The sequence below is a fragment of the Apium graveolens genome, chromosome 5 (assembly GCF_009905375.1).
Source record: "Apium graveolens cultivar Ventura chromosome 5, ASM990537v1, whole genome shotgun sequence".
NCBI classification, from domain to species: domain Eukaryota; kingdom Viridiplantae; phylum Streptophyta; class Magnoliopsida; order Apiales; family Apiaceae; genus Apium; species Apium graveolens.
In genome coordinates, this window is record NC_133651.1 from 280,646,793 (window position 1) to 280,668,266 (window position 21,474).

The 21,474-nt window shown below is 32.9% G+C and overlaps 1 protein-coding gene across 1 annotated transcript; it reads right to left on the reverse strand.

The window, feature by feature from the left end:
• Positions 1-3,053: 3,053 nt before the first annotated feature.
• Positions 3,054-4,919, reverse strand: LOC141659081 (protein CURLY FLAG LEAF 1). The gene is made up of 2 exons (XM_074465814.1): positions 4,343-4,919; positions 3,054-3,687 (listed from the first exon to the last, which is right to left on the reverse strand). Exons 1-2 carry the CDS (start codon positions 4,640-4,642, stop codon positions 3,259-3,261), a joined length of 729 nt encoding a protein of 242 aa, XP_074321915.1. The 5' UTR covers positions 4,643-4,919; the 3' UTR covers positions 3,054-3,258.
• Between the last annotated feature and the right edge of the window lie 16,555 nt (positions 4,920-21,474).

Genomic DNA, 21,474 nt, shown 5'->3' on the forward strand with positions numbered 1-21,474 from the left:
ATAAATTTGTGCCATATAGCAACACTTTTTTAGGGTTGCTATTAGCAATCTATGGTATAGTGTATTATTTATGACTTTTGCTGTAAAATGAGATTAATTGGAAACTAAAAATTTTTACTAATTATCTTAGGTTTTCATTATGGTTACTATTCTTCATTTAATTGTATACATTTCGAATAATTTTTCAAAAAAAGTGAATAAAATTCCTATGTGATTTCCGTGTGTATAGTGACGATTCACTCTTATGAAGATGTTTTGAAAAATTCCCCTCGAAAGCTAATAAAATTTCTATGCGATTTTAGATGCGAATAATGACTATTAACTTTTATGAATGAATAATTCAATAATTTAGTTTAAGCCGGAGTTTTGAAATTTTAATAAGATTTATAAACACTGAAATATAACGTAGGTTGATAATTAAATAGTAAAAGATATATTCAGTATAACGTAATCAGACGCGCATGTACTTAATATCGCATAGAATAATTGAAAGGAAGCTCAAGTTTTTTTTGAGTGATCATTCATATAAAATTGTTCACTAAATAAAAATGAAATTTTTTGTTAAAAACTCTTAATAATATTCGACGTAAAAAATAAGTTATTACAAAACTGAATATGAATAAGGTAATTTGAGTTTAAAATAACTATATTCGAACTAATTTTGTGATAATAGCTTCAGAAAATTTAGTGATTTGCGTTCAAATTTGGTAATTTGTGAAAAAAAATTGTTAATTTTGACTACTGTGATTCAGTAGATGATATAAAGTGTGATAATTTTATTTGTTTGGTGATTTTAATGACGGGGAAATGGAGTGATGATAATTATAAGCGGTGATTATTGTATCATGATGTTAACTGAAATTTCAATTATTTCAATTCAATCACTTTGATAAAAACATAATATTTTTGATGATGATATGACATGATAATGGTCGTGATAAAGTCACTGTAAGGATGGCATTAATAGTTGTGTGCATAGGTTATAGCAATGGTGTTGATATATACAATTATAAAATAAAATAATTATATTTAAATTTAGTGATTATGCTTTAATTTTATTGATTTGATCTTGAGTTCTTAGTTCTCACAAGGAAGTTCTCATTAGAGTAACTTTTTATATATACATGTGCGCGTGGTTTTTTTGAAGAATTCAAGAAATTTACTTTTATTGTTCGATTAAAAGAATGAATTTATAATTTACTTAAGCGATATTCCTAATACTATCATTGTACAATTCATTTTTTCATTTGGTGCATGAATTTCAAAATGATTGATATTATATGAATGAAATTGAAAGTACCCACGTATTAATTGGAAGTAAAATATTTCGCGGTGCAAAATAGAAAAATCAAATTGAGCAGGTTGTGTTCGATATATATACAACTCGTACAATCATAAATCTCATAACGCAGAGTAAAGTTCTATGGAGTCCACTTTTAATTGGAGTCCTCGGAGTCCATATATGTTCTGCAAGTAAAATATAGCTTAAAATATTGCAAAACATATTATTTTTCGACAAACATCACTATTCTATTAAAAATCTTGTAGATTGCATACATTTTACAAGCAGAACATTACAAAAATATATTATTCTACAAAACATGTTTAGTTTGCAGAACATAAATGTTCATGTTGCAGAACATATTGCAGAACATATATATTGTACTGTAAATATATGAGATTTGCATGATTTTGTTAAAGTTATGCTATTTGTGTGACATATTTTGCAAAATAACACGTTTTACAAGATATTTTATTTGCAGAACGTAGATGGACTCCGAGGACTCCGAGGACTCCGATAAAAATGTGGACTCCATAGAACTCAACCCTATGCATATATAGAGAGAGTATGAACAAGCATAATGAATGAACGTGAGTAACTGGTGATTGCCCGAGAAGAGAAAGGGACAGTTGCAAAAGGAAAGAAGAGAGAGACACATTTGTTTGTTGTGGGGAAGAAAATAATATGTCGTTATAACCATCTTTTCCTGAGTGTACAAGTTATTCCATACAATAATGTATCTATGAATGCATATGAAGGGCAAGGAAGTATATACATAGTGTTGTTGCAGACGTGCAGTAAGGGCTTTTTTTCTCTGCTTAGATTCCTTTTTTCCCCGTCCTCCTCCAGTAACAACTCAAAAGCAGATTCCTTTCCTTCTCCTTCTCTCTCCTCTCTCCTCCTCCTCACTGCTCTTCCACATTCTATCTATCCTTCTCTCTTCTCTAGGCACCTGGACCCCTCCTCGCTCCTGCTCTTTCCCCTTTCCATTTATCAAACCCTAATTTCTCCTAACACGTTTCATTTTACATGTATTAAGCTAAGAGCATCTCCGACATATTTCACTATTTTGGTATAAAAATTATATTATTCTTTCTCATATTCAATTGCACCTCATTAATACTAAATTTTACCCCATTTTTGTAGATTATTTTATTACTCAAGTATAAATATAAGGTTAAAAGTAATTAAGTGATGGGATACAAATAGAACAAATTTATGAGAATTTACAAAAAATTTAAAATTTTAGTGTGCATCAAAATGGTGTAAAAGTAAATATTTAAAGTTGGGTTGTAGATTGTTTAATCCACTTTCATGAATATCTATTGTTTAGTATCTAATGCAGGAGCGTATGTACCATTTATGCACACAAATTTGGAGGTAACATGTGTCTTCAAGTGTCAGTCTCAGTCATTCACGACAAACATTCAAACTTATGCTGCATTATGATTTTGTGTTGGATTTGTATTTTAATAAATGGTCAGCGTGGTACGCTTGATTTCTAGTGTAAAATTTGGTAAAGAAATTCAATTCCAACTAGCTATTAGACACAAACCACATCCAAAAACAAGGTCAAATTAATAATTTTTTGTAACTTGAACTCAGAACTTTAGTTCTGTTGAAAGCCTCTAGTTTTTTTGCAAGAGTATAGTTACTTGTGCTCCCGTTTATCCATCACATGTGTAAACAAAGAGGAAGGCCTGTTAGAGTAGTTAAGAAAGAAAAGAAGAATTAATTGTAAGAACACACCAACCGATCGTCGCACTATCAATTAATCTTGCGAAATTAATAGTGCCATTAAATTTATCATGAATCCGTACACAAGTGGATGAAACCTCTAAACATCAAAACCAGACTAAATAGAAAAAAGAAGAAGGGGATGGCAGTTAATCAGGAAAACAGAAGGTTGGGGGGGGGGGGATAGAGAATGGATTAAATCAATCTAGCTGGAGTTGATACATGTGAATGAATTTAAATTAAAAGTGAAGAAGTTGAGCAGAGGTACATTTGGGGCAAAGCTGGACCTGTTTAGGGACCATGAAGTACATTAGACACACCTTGCACCCTGCCACCACAAGTACTTGCCTGCTTCGTTCATCTTTACTATTCCTCTCCTCATCACCCACATTTCTTGATATTAATGATGATGACGAAGAAGCTGATTCTGCTTCTGCTTCTGCTTCCGGTGGTGAGTATACTTCACTCGAGCTGCTGCTGCTGCTACTGTCATCTTCTTCTTCATCATCTTCTTCTTCTTCTTCATCATCATCATCATCTTCTTCTTCTTCTTCTTCAGTGTAGTAGCTATCGTAATGATGATCAAGAATCATTCCTCTGTGACTCATCCGTGGATCCTCTTTAGCTTTCATTCCGGTCCTCCAGTTTATGTAATATATTTCCCCACTCTATCAATTATAAACCACAACATATATATAAGGGACAATCATCAACAATAATTAATTACAAACATAAATACCCACCAGATAAATATTCTTCATAGGGTTAAATAAAAAAAATAACATACAAACATCCAAAGAAACTTTTGAATGAAGCATAAATTAGTAATAAAATCTTTAGATTCGGGCTTGGTTAACCACATTACATGCTTCGATCTCTAAAAATAAAATCTTATAGTTTCCGAAAAGTATGTTGATTAAGCTACATTAATCCTCTTCTTACTCACATCATGCAGTTAAAACTGGTGATTTTTCAAGTTAATCGGGAGGTAACAGTACTCAAGGACGTCTCTAATTAAATCAAAAGTCTGGCTACTTTTTAAGAAATGCAAGAAAAACTTTAACAAACCAGACATACACAGTTCTGAGATGTCGTTGGTCAAAAAACAAAGGTACAATATAGTATGTGATAGCAAAAGAGACTTTATGTATGAGTAGGTATAAGTAATGTACTACCCCCAGGAGAGATTTGGGAATTAAATGCACAAGTAGCCGTTTTACTCACAATTATGGAAAATACATGCGAACAATAACATATTAAAAATTAAAGACAAAGGGCTTGAAGCAACAAATAGATTCTACAATAAACTTATAAGCTGCTAACCTTTAGATCGAGGCATTGTTCCCATTGGTAAGGAAGAGAGATATGAGAATTGAGGTCCAAGGCAGCGTCGTGGTCGCGGTGAGAATAATAATTAAGTGAGGAATTATTCGAAGAAGAGTATAGGTAGTCACGATGATTCCCGACCGAATTCGACGCTGGGTTTCTTGTTCTACCAGAATCATCAACTCTTCGGCTGCCGTTGCTGCCACGGCTCTGATGATGATGGTTGTTTATGGAGCAGTTTTGGAGAGATCTTTCTAGGGAAGCCGTGATCGTAGCCATGTTTGGACCTGACGACATATTCTTTTTTTAAAATTTCTTGGTACAAAAAAAAACAAGTTAACAAATCTGATGGAAACTAATTAAATTCCATCCGGAAGTGTACAAATTTCTATCATTGATGGGTGTATCTATCTTCTATCTATGTGTAATATATGGAATGCTAGATATATAGCTAATGAGGGAAGAAGGTAGAGAGGGGGAAGGGTTGAGAATGATATATGTAAAGAATATTAGGGAAAGCTTGAATTTGACGAGTTCAAACAAAAGCTAAGCAGCTCACGCTTTATTTGAGGGGTGGTTGTACTATACTCCTATTAGATTATACACAGGTTTCTCTGCATAAGATAATGCTCTCTCCTTTTCATGAAAGCTGACTTGTTTTTTTTTTAATTATTATTGTATTACTTTTTATATATTTTTTTTAAAATATACAGTAACACTTAAACTAGGCATAGATTAAGAATAACGAATGGTGGAATATATTACAAAATATTTGTGATAAAAATTTTATTAGTTGACTTCCAAAAGCAATGTTAGCACGACGGACATGACCACGATCCCCCCACTATAACCAACTTAATGCCAACTTTAGACTTTAGCCCAGCTAGATGAAACTCACCGTGTCATATAATCTCAAAACAAATTTCAGTGTAATATGATTGATTTGACTGTAATTTTGATTGAGTGAGCCCAATTTCGAGTAAAATGTAATTCAAGCTGAAGCTCAGGGGAAAGAACGGATCGATCGAGCTGAACCTTATATAAAATTTTAATGAAAAAATGGGAGTAAATCAGCAAATATGGTTTTAAATATCTACTCGTTAATTCTATACTATATTATTATAAACAGATATCATCTATTTGATAGTTGGTCGGTTGTGCGGTACAGTTGTTTGATATAATAAATAACAGCTGTTTCAGATAGATAGATAGATAGGAACCGTTAAATATAATAATAAAATAATATCATATTAATATTTAAACTACTCTCGTAGATTCAGGATTCGAATTTTGTCAATAGCTGACTATATTTAAATTTTTATATTCTTTATTTTTAACAATTTTTACAGTTTTAAGGTGCGAGTCCCGTGAAAAATATATTATATATTTTATTATTTATTTTCAGGTAAGTCTCAAATTATCATAAAATATATATTGTTATAACTTATCACATTTTTCAATTTATTTTTCAATTATAAAATATATTATTAAATATTCGAATGTTAAAAACAATCCGTGCATTGCACGGATCGCACGACAGTACTAATTAATTTCCATAAGGAAGCATAAAACCATGTTTAAACTACAAGTCACAACTACATCTCTATATTCATGTACATATTTACTTGATTCCTTGTTGTGCTAATACCAACATTTTATCGATTTATTTATACTATTTATACTATATTATTATATTAAAAAGAAAACATTGAAATTATAATTATATTTAACATAAAACATTATAATTAATAATTTAATATTCACAATATGTATAATGATCTCGGATCAAAATGAAATAATACATACTATACCCTTAGACAAAAAATATTATATTATTAAAACGGTTTAAATTGAAATTAAAATATAATTCGTTGGAAGGTATAACGTCTCGTAATAAAAGAATATAATTTACACTATTCATATGGTTTAAACAAAATTATAATATTGATACGGGCTAAAAAAATCAAAAGTATTAGTTAGCTTTGTTGCATCGTACTAAAATAAAATAACAAATACCACTGACGCAGTTAAAAAATAATATGATATTGCACCGATCTAAAACAAAATTAAAATTGAAAGGTAATTCTCTGGTCAATATAATGATATCGGTCAAAAACAAACTAATGTATATTATTCATTTCAGATACAACAAAATTATATTTAAATCGGAGTAAAATTATATTAAAAAAAACTAAACATAATTACTCGAATTTGGATAATATAACGAGTTTATATAATTATGGGTTTTCTTCTACATTTATAATATCTAAACAATTTAAAATAAAAATAATTAAATAACAGTTACTTAAAATAATCATGCATCGCAAAGACTTAGGCTAGTATAATCTATATTATAATATAATAACCGGAGTGGGTTATAATTTGGTTCAACGGTTATTCCCTAATTTTGGTTATTAAAAAAATAAATAAATAGTGTTATATATATGCTAAATTACTAAATTATTAAACTACTCGCATATAATTTACTTATCCTACTAAACTATAACCACAACTAATCTTATTATTAAAAAAAGAAATAAATAAATGTAACACCCCCTTCTTTAAATAGAAGGAGATATTACTTAAAATCCATAAACCTACAAGCAGAGTATTAATATATTTCTAAACAATAATTAAACAGTTTAAAATCTCCAAAATAATATTAAATCTCCAAATTGTCTAAACCAATAATATAAATGTTGAAATCTCTAAATAAATAATTAAATTTAAATACTGATAAAGACCGAAATTTTAATCAATAAATGGGGTAGCTCTCCATCTCACAGTCCCAGATTCCCCTAAACACCTGCCAGAAAAAAATATGGCATGAGCCAAACGCCCGGTACAGATTTTGAATACAGTTTATAAAAGAAGAGATTAGAAATAAATAATCAGCAATTTATAATAAAATAACAATTTTAAAAATAAGTAAGACTGAAGCAAAGAGGGGCTAGGATATTTTATACCGAGATCAGAACAGATACAAATACACACATCATAGAGTACCTAATGCGTGCAACATAATGGATAACGTGTACGGCATATACGACGTCACCATAAATCAAATCACAAATCAAACTCCGGGTGCAACCAGGTATCCTGAACAAATATCAAATACGTAAAAGCTCCTCCATATATCTAACAGAAGGATACGCTGTGACCAATCACACTGTCACGGAAGTGTCATGTCACTGGTGCCGCAATGACATGGCTGTAGTACCCCTACAGCTGGTTAACTCGGTATACCCTATATCACGATAAGGGTGCAAAATAAAAATATTCTCGTAAATATTAAAAACACCTAAGTCAAATAATTCAGATTTTCGAAACAAATGGTGTCATAAATAATTTTAAAAATCGCATAAACGATTATTTATAATTTTCCAAATCAACTTTAAAATAATTTTTGAAAGTCAAAACAGTCAAATCAAATATTTAATGGAACGTGTAGGATGCATAAATTAGTGAATCAAATATATCCAAATACTAAGAGAAGTAGCGAATCTGTTACTAACAAAAATTCGCGAACGATCCGCTAAATTCTCGAGCACCGGGCTAATTACAAAATAGAATTAATTATTAAACATTTTCTCATTTTATTACAAGAGTCTCTAATCTTATGTTATCTTAATTAAAATTTTAATTTATTTTTGAACTTTATGTAACAATGTATTAAGGTACTAGTGTATTATATACTGAATTACTATCGGCTCTAGTGTTTGAACAGTGTAATATTGTAACGCCCCCAAATTCGGGGTTTGGAATCTGGGTCGTCACGCAATCCTTCAATCATGTATAGCTTGTATTAACTCAATAATCTTATAATTTCATATCACATGCCCCCAATCTCACACACTCACAAGTTATAGCCTTGGAAACAACGTACAACAAGTATCATCTATTATTAAAACTCAATTGTACTTTACAGGATCTCAAATAATTATTCATAACCTCTACATGAAGTTACAATAATTATGACTGATATCTTATACCTATCTGATACTCTGGCCCACCTGAGATAAAGCTGCCAGGAATTCTCCCCATGTCTGCAAGCGACTAAGTCCCACACCGGCATACTGGTTATCTGTTTTGTTGTGACATTTAAAAGAAAGTAAGAGTGAGAAATAATGCTCATCCATAATAATCGACAGTATGAAAAGACTGTATGAGAATTTAAGTATAATTCCATATACAATAAATATGTTTATTCAAAAAAATAGTTTTCCTTGGTGATACACACCTTCTTTCGAAAACAATTCTTTTGTGGACTTATTATCCTGCGAATACCTTAATTGTAAACCCAGCACCTATGGTTGGGTTATGATATTGCATCACGATTCCATTTGGAAGAATTTAGGACATTCACTAGAGCCACCGCATACGATGATCAGTCGTACTACGGAAACAATAACCTTTTCTACTAGTAGGAGGATGATTTCCAAACTCCTTGTTATCACCCTGGCCACATACTGGCTATATGTCCCGTTTTGGGTATACACACACTTTGCAGGTCCTTAGGTACACATAGTACCGTCTCCCACGGTACTGGCAGTCTCCCCAATACACGAAGTACTGGATCTCTACCCCTCCATTGTCCTTTAAGAAATCCTATCATATCTCAAGAACTCGTACTCCTCGAGTTCCTAAAGCGTTTAGCTTATTGATAGGCACAACTCATGTTGCTATTATATATATGTACTTCCGAGAATTTTTGGAGAAAGTACTAAGATAATGTGAGTTGACCGTTGTCAACAGAAAAATAAATAAGGGGGGAGTTTCTTTTGAAACTATATTCAAAATATTTAAAATACGTTGAGATAATATTTTTCGATGATCTGAAAGTTTTCAAATGACTTTTTGAAACTCAGAAAGTATTTTAAAATAGGTGTTATGATTTTTAAATCATTTAAAAATATTTAATATTTAAATAATAATTATTAAATTATTAAATCTCGAATAAATATATTTTAAAAGAATATTTGAAATAATATTCCTCAACTAATTTATGTTTAAATAATTAAAGTAATCATTAATAATATACTTAATCGAGTTTGAAATAAATAATCGTTGAAGAATACTTCTCCCATATTAAATGAACAGTTGAAATAATATTCTTTATTCGAGTAATAAAATACAGTTGAGGGAATATGATCTTTGGAAATCATTTTAAAAAAATTTGAGGTATTTAATACTTTGCAAGTGGACATCGAGTCCCTGGGAATAAAACAAGTACGAACTTTTAATCGTCCAAAATATCTCCGGGATGATTCCCGGGTTTATACTTTATAAAAATTGACTGACTCTCGGTCTTACAACTTATACATCACGCTCTACTATAGCATTAATATTCTTAAATAAAACCCCTCCGGAATACTTCCGAGTTTTCATCAAATTATACTGACCGATCCTCGGTCTAAAATATACACCTCATATATACAACGCTACTCTCTATCGTGATCGATTGAAATCCGATAATATTCTTATACCGAAATCATTAACATATCGTATGATATTATATATCACGGTCCGTAAAACATCATAATCCAAAATCATGTATATATCGCAAATATTTAAAAACAAACACAACACAACAGTTTTAAAAAGGCAGGGTTTGAAAATTTTCCTAAAGTCCAATATACGTTTCCCCACTTCCTCTCGTTCCGGGTTTTCTATTCAACAAATATCATAATCTTAGTTAGTATTCATAATACCATCACCGACTTATATTTATAATAAGTACAATACTTCATAATTTTTAATATTCGATCGACTCGAAATAAGTATCAATCCTTCGTCGAAATGGACGGTAAAAGTGTTATTCTAGAGTTGACTTTACCAAATGTTACTATTACACGACTCGCATTCTAACATTTTTAATAAATCGTAAAATTAATATTTTAATACAAAATTTCCCGAGGAGATTCTTGAGTGCTTTTAATATTTATCATAAAAGTTTTATTTTGATAAAATGAATTTAATTAGGTGAAAAATATTTTAAAAGTTCGGTCAACTACGGAGTTTTACTATTCAAACCGCTTCCACTAAAATGTCGATATCTCTCAAACTGTTAACTCAATTGATGCACCATTTTAGCGTGCGCGATCTAGAAAAAATTTAGAACACAACATTTGAAAATGGAATTATGAAAACTGGTGTGAAAATCCCGAAGTAGCAGTTTCTAACAGGAGGCTATTTTTGATGTTCGTACTCCGCAAAACCTCGGCTCCGATATTTTTATAAAATTGAAAAATCAATTTTTTACTTGAAATTTTTATATAATTTAATGAACTCTATTTCTTACACTCTGTAAAACTTTCATGATTTATAAATATTTTTAAGTTAATCATTTATATTTACAAAGTTTGTAATTTGTAGCAGTTTTTGTCGCGGAAATCACTTTTACATAAATGATCATAACTTTTGATCCGTAAATTGAAATCAAGCTATTCAAGGGCCTAAACGATCCTCATAACATTTTATATCATAATCAAGTCTCACTTTTCAAGAAACTACAGTTTATATATTCAGGAACTTCTGCAGAAACTTAAGTTGAGTTTTGTTCATTTTAACGAGGTTACGATGATGATCCTAGTTCCGTTTACGTCTTAAATAATTATACCGCCATCAAAAACCATCAAATCATCATCTCAACACTAACTCCTCTCAATAAAATCATGTTCTTGAGTTAACAATCATCAACCTTAAAACTAATTAACTAAACATCAAAACAATACTTAATCAATCATCAAAACCATACTTATATCCAAGATCCTTACTTTTCTTGAAACTTAAAACTTAAACAAAGTTTGGATGAAGGTTTATACTTTTCTTGGTAGCTTGGGAGGTCCTCTTATTTATGGTTGAACCTTGGGAGGGATTGGTTATGCTTAAGGATCCTAAATCAAGCCATGAAAATCAAGAAAACAAAAAGAGATTTTTGGTGTTACTATTAACCACCAATTTTGAGCAAGGATTTGACTATTCTATACTAATCAAATGGCAATGAAATTTTTAAATTATCTTGTACATGATATGAGGAAGCTTTGGTTAAAATTTGGTCATTTTTGAATGAATTGAACATGAGATATGAATTTTTCTTTCCATGGTGTTCTTGAAATCAGCATTGTGTTTTGAAGAGAGAGGGAGAAAGAGTTTTGTTGCTTCTTGGAAATGTTTTTCTTGAACGATTTATGAGATATAATTTAGTATATATCCTAGTACTACTAAATCCATGAATATCTTGGCTAGCATCTTAGGTTTGCAAGCTATTCTACTTAGTTTAGACTTTAGGTTTAATATTACTAGCCTTTAAGTTATCATTTCTATCTAGCTAGGTTACTATTTGGTTACTTGAACATGGTTAGTTTGTTAACATAGTTATCTAGTATAGTTATCTTGGTTTAATACATTTATTTATTCGTTTACGCGTTCGCTCGGCCGCTTATTTATTTTTGTAATAAATTCTCGTAAACGGTTCACGGTGTAAATCCTATCTTATACGTTCTTTATGTTTTGAAGTATCATACTTGGATTTGAATTTGTAGGATTTTAAATTTGTAATTATATTGTGATTATCGTAATCCTTGATGGTTCATAGATACGGTCATTTTTCAAAGTTCATTTTCTTCGAAAATTAATAGCGTTTACATACACTCATTTGGTACGTATAGTCACAATATCAACTCAGAATCTTAAATTAAAAACTCATATATAGTGCGTTCGAAAAAGTTTTTATTAAACTGCAAGGTTACTATTCATAAAGGTCTTTTATCGATGTCAAAAATTTGGGTTCTTACAGTCTTCCCCCCTTAAAAGGATGTCGTCCCGGAATCAGTTTAGAAATAGGCGGGGATACGCTTCTCACATGACCACCTCGAGTTCTCACATTGACTTCGCAGTATTAGATCTCTTTATAAAATTTCCACTTATCCGTCAAATATATTTCCGGGTACTAGTTCTTGTAGACCTATGACCTCTACACGTGACTCCACATACGCTAAGTCTGACTGCAAGTTTATTAGCTCCTTTTTAATCATATGTCTGGCGTTGATGGTTAATTTCCCTAACATCGATTCGTGGTACTAGTTATAAACTTGGCGACTGTTTGACGATGGTGCTAATTTTTAATCCAACTTTTTTAGTCTTTTAAAGATTTCAACTGGTCCAATAAATTTTGATTTCAACATTTTCTTACCTTTCAAATCACATCACTCCTTCCCCGGGAGGCACTTTCAACAATACTTGATCTGTTACTTCATACTTTTGGTCTTTATAGTTCTGGTCTGCATATCTCTATTGTTCATCCTGGGCTGCCACTAGTCGAATTCTGATAAGTTCTAGGAATTCCTTTGGTCTGTTGACTCAACTATGGTCTAAGTATCCTCCGCTTACCAATTTCTTCCCAACCTAAGGGAGAACGATTCTTTCTTCCGTACAAAGCTTTGTAGTCGTTCCAATGCCCGCATGATAACTCGTCATTATCGGTAATTCAATTAACCTCAAATGGTCACTTCATTTTCCTTAAAAATCTATAATATATATGATTTGCGCATCTTCTAGTGTTTGGAATGGTCCTTCAACTTATTTGTTTTCCCTTCATCACTCTTACTAATGCTAGAGTTTCGTTCCTTCACATTTGCTCAATTCAGTGCATCATCTCTGTCTATTATTTTATTTAAGAAGTTCTCGTTGCATTTTTACACATTTGTATCCTATTACACGTTTAGCGTCAGATTTAACATTTCTTTTCGTAGTAACGTAAGGCATGTCGGGTCCTGTTGCCATCTTGAAGGAAGCACTATTTCATATGCAATCGATTGATACATTTTGGAAGTGGAACTAGAAAAATAATGACTAGTCCATATCAAGCAATATTATCAACCGGCTAAGAAAATGGTCAGTTCAATCAGTTTGGCCCATAGCAACTAGCTAGGATGATTAGTTAGGCTTTCATCATATTAATTAAAATTTTGACTAGTTAGGACATTAACTAGTCGTTCATGAGAACATATACAACTAAACATGTTTTAGTTTGTTTGAAAAAGAAAATCTCAATATCGTAACCACTAAAGAATTTGTGGCTACCTGGATGACGATTTCAAAATAAAGAGTTTTCAAATTTGGGCCTAGAAAGGCATTTATAACTCTGAATCGAGTGGTGTTGGCATCAGAAGAATCGATAGCCTCTCATTAAATGTTTCTTGCCAATAAAATGGTACCCTTAGAGGTGCCCTCGTTCACATACTTTATCAGATTCTCAAATAGAATTGAATTCGGAATGCCAATATCAAATTGATTCCCTTACTATGATTTCAAAGTTCAATATCCAATCTCATTCCGAATAGAAGAAAAGGATTCCTGATGAATCTATGGATATTAGATCATCCATATTTTTAACAATTTGTTAGATATTTACAATCTCGACTGAGAAGGGTATGTAAGAAAGAAGAATCAATTGAAGATACTCATTATGAATATTCATCGATAGATTGAGGAGAATTTATTAAAAATCTCTTGGATAATTGAAATGAAGTATAAATAGCTCTAAGCTGAACAAGAAGATCATAATCTATGAATGAAAGTTCATAGATCAAATAAAAGAATTGAACAAGTCCTAATGCGGAGAAAGACCTTCAAGATGGTCACATCAGAAGTTCAAAGTAGGAAACTAAAAGGATTTCCTGATGCGACCTATCAAGGCAATACGAATGATCAACAGTTTGGAGGGAGTAACGTGACAGTGAGTAGGTGCCAAAATATTTCACTGATTATCCTAACTCTTGTCATTATCCATCTGAGGATGATCCCACCTCTTCTTCTTCGTAATTCCATGTTTCAACTAGTTTATCTTTCAACATCATTTTAAAATCGCTTACTAACTTGATTTTCATACATATATCTGTCATTCCAATGTTTTACCTCGAAGACCTTATTCTAATTACTCCAAAAGTATCTGTTAGGACGATAGGGGCCTGCTACGCGCATCCTTTATTAATTACAAGTGGCCAGTTTCCCCTGGGAACAGATCAAAGAGATCTCTTAGGGATCTCAACGCAGCCATAAGTTCAGTGGCATGTGTGTGTAAGTGAACATACATTACTGTATATATTAGAGGTCTGTGAGTATATATATGTAGTATCTGACATCATTTCTACCAAATAATTCCGCTATAGACTCATTGGTCTATCTTTTTAGAAGGTTCTAAGATCGAACTATCGCTCGTTGTAATCTTATGCCATTTAATTGTAGACATGCCATCGATTCTCGCTGCTCTTGATTTTTGAGCTAAGCCATCATAAGCTTTCATGTTAAGCGCACTAATAATATCATGTAATGTACTCGTCTTACGATAATATTCGTATATTACGTTTAAATCTTTCTTAATGGAAATAAAATCAATAAGGGTGTATTGGACACTATCTCTGCTGAATTCGTTATTCATATGGTATTCTTATCCTCATTAGTAAAATAATACTTTAAACTAGTTAGATAGTAACCTCAACTATTATATTAATAATTATACTTCATAGTTCTTACATGTGATGCCCCTTCATGGGCAACCTATAAAGAACTATGAGTAACTAAGCTCGTGTTGTCCAAATGAACATTTGGTGTTGATAATACCGTCTTTACCCCAAATGCCCTAAAGACTCAGCTCCGAGTTCTACATCCACATCATTGCCAAATCACATATAATTTTAATTTTTCTTCTCATCATTCTGATAATCTCCAATGGTCCTATTAGTCATGCTTTAATACCTCAAATATACATTTATCCTAACCTACACATTGGGGCTACATCCGGTATTCCAATGATGAACTCTACATGAGCTCTTACGCAATATCGCATCTAGACAGACTCCTAACACTCTCGTCTCTGAGTAATATAACTTATTGCCCTGATACCATTTATGTAACGCCCCCAAATCCGGGGTCAGGAATCTAGGTCGTCACGCAATCCTTCAATCATGTATAACCTGTATTAACTCAATAATCCAATAATTCCATATCACAGACCCCCAATCTCACACACTCACAATTTATAGTCATAGAAACGATGTACAACAAGTATCATCTATTATTAAAACTCAAATGTACTTTACGGGATCTCAAAGAATTATTCATAACCTGTTGAGGAATATTGAAGCTGTATGTTTATCTCAACAATACTGGTTTGGATAACTCAACATAGAACAAGGACTTTGGAATAATCTATGTTCCACTGGGATCAGTACAAATTGGATATTGGGTATATGCACAAAAGGTTTTGTTAGCTGCAGTGAAGAAGACGTCAACAGTGATCCGTATGAAGTTCATTAATATGTTCAGGCATCGGAGGAATAAGGTTGGAGTCATTCGAAGTAGTTGTCAGAATCAGTGTGAAGACCTCAAGGATTCCTAGTATAGTTGGTTATATTTGGTAGAAAACTTAACAGTGGTTTATACGGGTATAATACGAAGGCCTGAGAGCGGAACTAATCGTCTGTGAACCAGACCCGTGCACGAGACGTCAGCGATCCGTGAAAGAAAACAGATTATTATTATTAAGGAACACCATTAGGTGGTTTTTGTACTCGAGGAGTCTGAAAATATTTTGAGGTACAAATTTCCAGAGATTAGGAGGCCTGCAGATACAGAGGAGTACAGCCCGAGGATTTACTGGATTTATTTTTAAATCAATGACTGATTTAATTAAATGAATAAATAAAAATTAATCATTTATTTATTTAATTTAATATCACATTTGATTTTAAAATAAATAAATTAAAAATTGATTTTGATTAAATGAATTAAATTAATCTCAAAAGATTTATTTATTTAATTTAATATCGATATTTAATTTTGGAAAATAAAATTAATGTTTGAATTTTACTAAAATAAATAGCTAAATTCAAAATTTAGTTATTTATTTGTTTAAATATCAAATGTTTAAATTCTATGTATTGCCAGTAAGGAACTCGAACTAAACCTGTACAAATAAAACCAAATCAGTCAAGTAAAAATGCATGCTTTGGTTTGTATAAAAGGAATCATGGAAAACAAATGCAAAGGAATAAAATACAAATTGAAGCAAAGGTACAAACAGAAAATTGGAAACTACTTGTGCTTCTCACCTCCTGAGTTATGCGCGCGTGCGTGCAACACAACAAGCTGCTGTGTTCCTTTCCCGCGACTGAATAGCACGTGTGGCGACCTCCTGTTGCCGTTGGTCTCTCTCCACGCGTGCAACACAAATATTCCCCTGGCGCCTTGATTTGTGTGAATCAACTTCTGTACACAAAAGTGAATCAAACTGGCACCTGATTATTTAAATGCAAGGAGTTGAATTTTTTTTATTCAAAATAGAAGCAAAAGAATCATGTGCTATGTTTCTGTCTCTATCGCCACAGAAGAGTATCTCAAGGTCGCCGTAGGTGATTTGATTTTCTAAGGCAAAAGGCGGCTGCAACAGAGCTATTTTCTAGACAAGTGGTCGCTACAGAATTCTATTCTGATCGCCATACAAATTAATATGCTAGCTGTACCATTTAAAATAAATGGACTAGAGGCAGCCACGTATTCCTTTATCTCTCTTACAATTCTATAACTACAAAACCAATTTTCAGCAGATTGAAAAATGAGACTTCTCAGCAAAACACCATTAAAGCTCTGCAAAAATTTTCTTGTAGAGTGGGTTGATTTTATTTATTGAAATTAAGGAGAGAAGTGCTGCCCAATTTATTTCACACCATTAAAGCCTTACAAACTTGTAACACTCATTATTTAAAGCTCTCTTGATTGTATTTAATATCTTTTGATAGAAGCTTTGAATTTTTAGAGTGATAGATAGAACCCCAAATTGATTGCTATTATTTTGGTTCTCTCTATATTTGTTGCTTCGAATTATTTATATTCAAAGTTGTAAGCAAACCTTTACGGTTTAATTTCTTAATAAAAAAATTATTTCGTGAATCTCTTAGTGTTTGTTTATTTCGTTTTCGAGGTTTATTTTCTGTTGCAATTAATTAACAAAAAACATACATTCACCCCCCCCCCTCTGTATGTATATTTGGACCTAACAATTGGTATCAGAGCTTGTTGATCGATATACAGATTTGATCCGTTGGATTAGCAAGTTTTGTTGTTGATTTTGGTTGTACGGAGTCTGGGAGTGCTTTCGGTGTGTAGATCTGATTTGGGTTTGGTGATTTTCACTTGACTTGTTTGGTATTGTTGACTGACTGGGTTATCGTATTTTGAGATGGTTTATTGCAAATTTTTCTCAGATCTAAAAAGATGATTCTTAGAAAGTTAGGAGATCAAGGTTCCTTAGTTTGATAAATCGAGATATAATCTATGGAAAAAGAAAATGCTATTGTATATTCGGGCATCGAATCCAGAGTATATGAGAGTATTGAGAGAAGGAAGACATGTGCCAATGAAGGATTATCCGGAGTTGCCTAATATGAGGTTGTCATGCCCTGAAGCAGAATAGAGTGTTCGTGACAAAGAACTGATAGCTCTGGATGAAGGCCTACAACTTATTTTGGTGGATTCGATGGATGATGACATGAGTCAACAAATTATGGTCTATGACAGTGCAAAGCACATGTGGGAAACCATAGAACTGTTTATGGAAGGAACTGAAGATGTCAGGCAAAATCGATTGGATATCTTGACTTCATAGAATGAGGCCTTTAAGTCCTTGCCTGGAGAAAGTATTACTCAAGTCTTTGAAAGACTGAACAAGTTGTTAAACAAATTAAGTATTCATGGCGAGACTTATCCTCAGAGAGAAGTCAACAGGAAGTTTATGCTAGTCATGTCTCACCACTTAGAGAATAAGGCTTCATCTGTTCGTGAGCATGTTGACTTTGAAACCATGACACTTGAGAAGTTGTATGGTAAACTGAAGACTCATGAAATGGAGCAAGAACAAAGGAAGATCATCTATGGTGGTGGTACAGTTGATAGCAAGAATACTGAACTACTCAAGACAACTGCTCTTGTAGCTAGTGGAATCAAAGAGCTTGACATTACTACTGAAAATCCTAAGTCTAAAGCTGAAACGCTCTTTGAGGCTGAGATGGATGATGGAAACCTCTCTAGGAGTCCAAGTGACTACTACACCACTGAAGATCCTACTATGGCCAATCTAGCAGGGATGTTCAGTAACATCAGGTTTAGAAGAAAGCAAGGCTTTAGGGGTTCTGGAAGCAGCAACCGTGGTCAGAGGTCAAGTTCATCTTCTGGATCAGGTTACAAGACAGGGATGGTTGATAGAAGCAAGTTCAGATGCTATAACTGTGATGAGGTTGGACACTTTGCCACTGAGTGCAGAAAGTCTCAGCAAGGAAAGGATAAAGGCAAAGCTTATCAGAAAAAGGACTCAGGTAGCTCAAGGAAGTATCCAGTGAAATCTTACATAGCTGAGGGGAAGAGCTGGGATGAAACTAATGATGAAGAAGAGCAATATGGAAATGTTGCATTGATGGCATAATCTTCATCTCAGGTAATATTGCCAACTATTCGTGCTTTACCTCCAGATAACTTGTGTGAGAATGAACATTGTGTCACCTTCAGGCAGACTGTCCTAGTGTATGGAAATACTGTTTTTCATCACTATCTTAAGGCATGATGTAATACAAAGGAATGCATTGAACAACATGATGTCGTAAAAGAAGTGTATAGAAACGTTAGTACTACACTAAGATGTACTCTGCTTGATGTCGAAGACCTTAAAGTAGAACTAAAGAAAGTTAAAGATGAAAATGATAAGTTAGTTCTAGATAGGGTCAGTGTTGAGAATCTTAAGCAAACCAATAAATATTTAGAGCTTAAGATTACTAAGCACCTTGAGACAGAGGAAGAGCTAAGGAACAAGAATGCAAAATTAGAAACTAAATTGCATGCTTTTATTGATTTTGCAAATCTTGCTAAGAAGCTCATAGCTGATCAAGTAGTAGGTGGAAAGGTTGGAATAGGTCTAGACTACGACGAACTTAGAAAAGCTTCTAAGAAATGAGTAGTTGAAAATGACCCTGTAGAGAAAGTTGTTAATCCCCTAATACACCTCATATTCTTAAGGAAGCTAAGAAGCCTCTATTTAAGAAAGCTATTGTTGAGCCCTTTGATGAAGATAATATTTATATTCATCATGAGATGCTTGTTGAGGATCTCGAGCTCTCAAGGAGACAAATGGCAAAGAAACCTATGTCTGTTGCTAGTGACTGTAATAACCCCAAAATTTTCAACTTTTTGTAACCCTTGTGAATAGTGTTTTAGCTGAATGAGAAAACTTTTCATGCCACACTATGTAGGGGTTCTGTTATGGATATTCTGGGATATTATTAGTACTCTATGTGGTATATAAGTGTATGTAAAGATCGTCAGAATCCAATTCCCGAACACTTGGATTTTTCCCGGAAATCCACTAGATACGGAGAGAATTGAGTATAAGGTAACAGGAAAAAAAAAGGATTTAAATTAAAGGATTATGATAGAGGATCATAAAAAGAAATATAATGTATTGAGAAAGGTTAAGGGAACCTAAGTAATAAGATCCCGGGTATGATCCTTCAAACGATAAACGAGAACGAAAGTTAAGCGAACCGTATAACAGATCAGCGGTCATTAGGCAAACGATTAGGAAGTTAATCAAAGGGATTAGTGGGGATGATGTCATCCAACCAATAGAAAGAGGACAAGGAGGGAAGGATGACATCATGAGGATGACACAAGCATGACATGGGAAGGAAGGAGGTGTCGTTGAATGAGAACCACACAAATTCAAGGGCAACAAGGTAATTGACTAAATCAAACACAAAAACAAAGCAACCAAGCCAAGTAAATTCATTCTTCATCAAAAATCAAAAAGAACCAAGGCTTGTTCTTGAAGAGCTCTCGGCTTTTTACTATTCAAAAGGCAAGGAAATTCAAAAATCAAAGATCCAAGCTTCCTAAATTGGTGAGTTAATTCCCTAATCATCTTCATGCTTAGTTAGGGCTATATCATGAGTTTAAGCCATCAATTCCTTCTTCATCTTCTTCATTTAATCAAAGAAGAAGACTATGAATAGTGTTTTCAAGTTTTTAACTTGAAGTTTTTCTTGTTTTCCTTGAAGATCCAAGCATTCCTAAGACTTCTCAAAGCTTCTTAAGGCTTCCTAGCTCCTCCCACCACTTCAAGGAAGGTATACCATCTCCAAACCCTAGATTCTTATGTATTATAAGATGATTTTGATTATTAGGATGATATTGTAGCTTGATATTGGTGATTTAGAGTTTGGGATTGAATTGGTATTGAAATGGAATGGTAAATGTTATTGTTTTGTTTAAAAGAACTTAAGTATGGTTAAAGGTAAGCTTAGGCATAAGTATGAATGTTAAAATTGAATTGGTTGGGGTTGTTATGATGTGATAAGGATGGATGTTGGTTGTATGTTGGATTTGAGGTTGAATTGGGAGGGTTTTGAATGGTTTAAAATTGGGAAATCGCGTAAACATAGCCGTCGTAACATCCGATTTTCTTTGGACTATTTTTGTGCATAGCATTAGGACCCGAGAACCCCCTGCTAGATTATGACCACTGCCATGTTTAGATAGCTCATGTTACGAGCTTCGTTTTGATATGTAGTTCGTTCGATTCCGATGCACGGTTTAGGAGAAACGACCGTTTCAAGTAACGGCGTTTCGCGAACGAAACTTTTCCCCTCGCCTTACTTTGAAACATAGGTTAAAGACCAAAAGGGGTTAATTAATGCATGAAACATTTATGGTAAGTGTGCTAGGCAGTTAGTAAGACACTCGCGAAGGAATCGCCTTAAAACTCGTAAAGGTTAAATTATTAAAAATGGTGGAGCCGAGGGTACTCGAGTGACTTAAGAGAATCAGTAAGCGCAAAACAAGCGTTAGAGTCTAAGTTAGTTAAAGTATAGATTTAGAAGTAACTTTGGTTTAATTCCAACTTACTTGTTGTTTATAGGTTACCAGACTCGTCCCGAGCCTTTTATCACCCCAAGTTGCTCAGGCAAGTTTTCTACCCGTTATAACTGTTGTGGTGATGAATATATGTATTTGCATTATCTTGCGCTAGATGCATGTTGGTTAATTAGCAAATGTTGTTATATATTGAAGCATGCTGCTATGGT

Coding starts and splice junctions, on each gene's coding strand:
- LOC141659081 (XM_074465814.1), bottom strand. CDS start 4,642: ATGTCGTCAGGTCCAAACATGGCTACGATCACGGCTTCCCTAGAAAGA. Junction 3,688..4,342: donor AACAATGCCTCGATCTAAAG/GTTAGCAGCTTA, acceptor TATAATTGATAG/AGTGGGGAAATATATTACAT.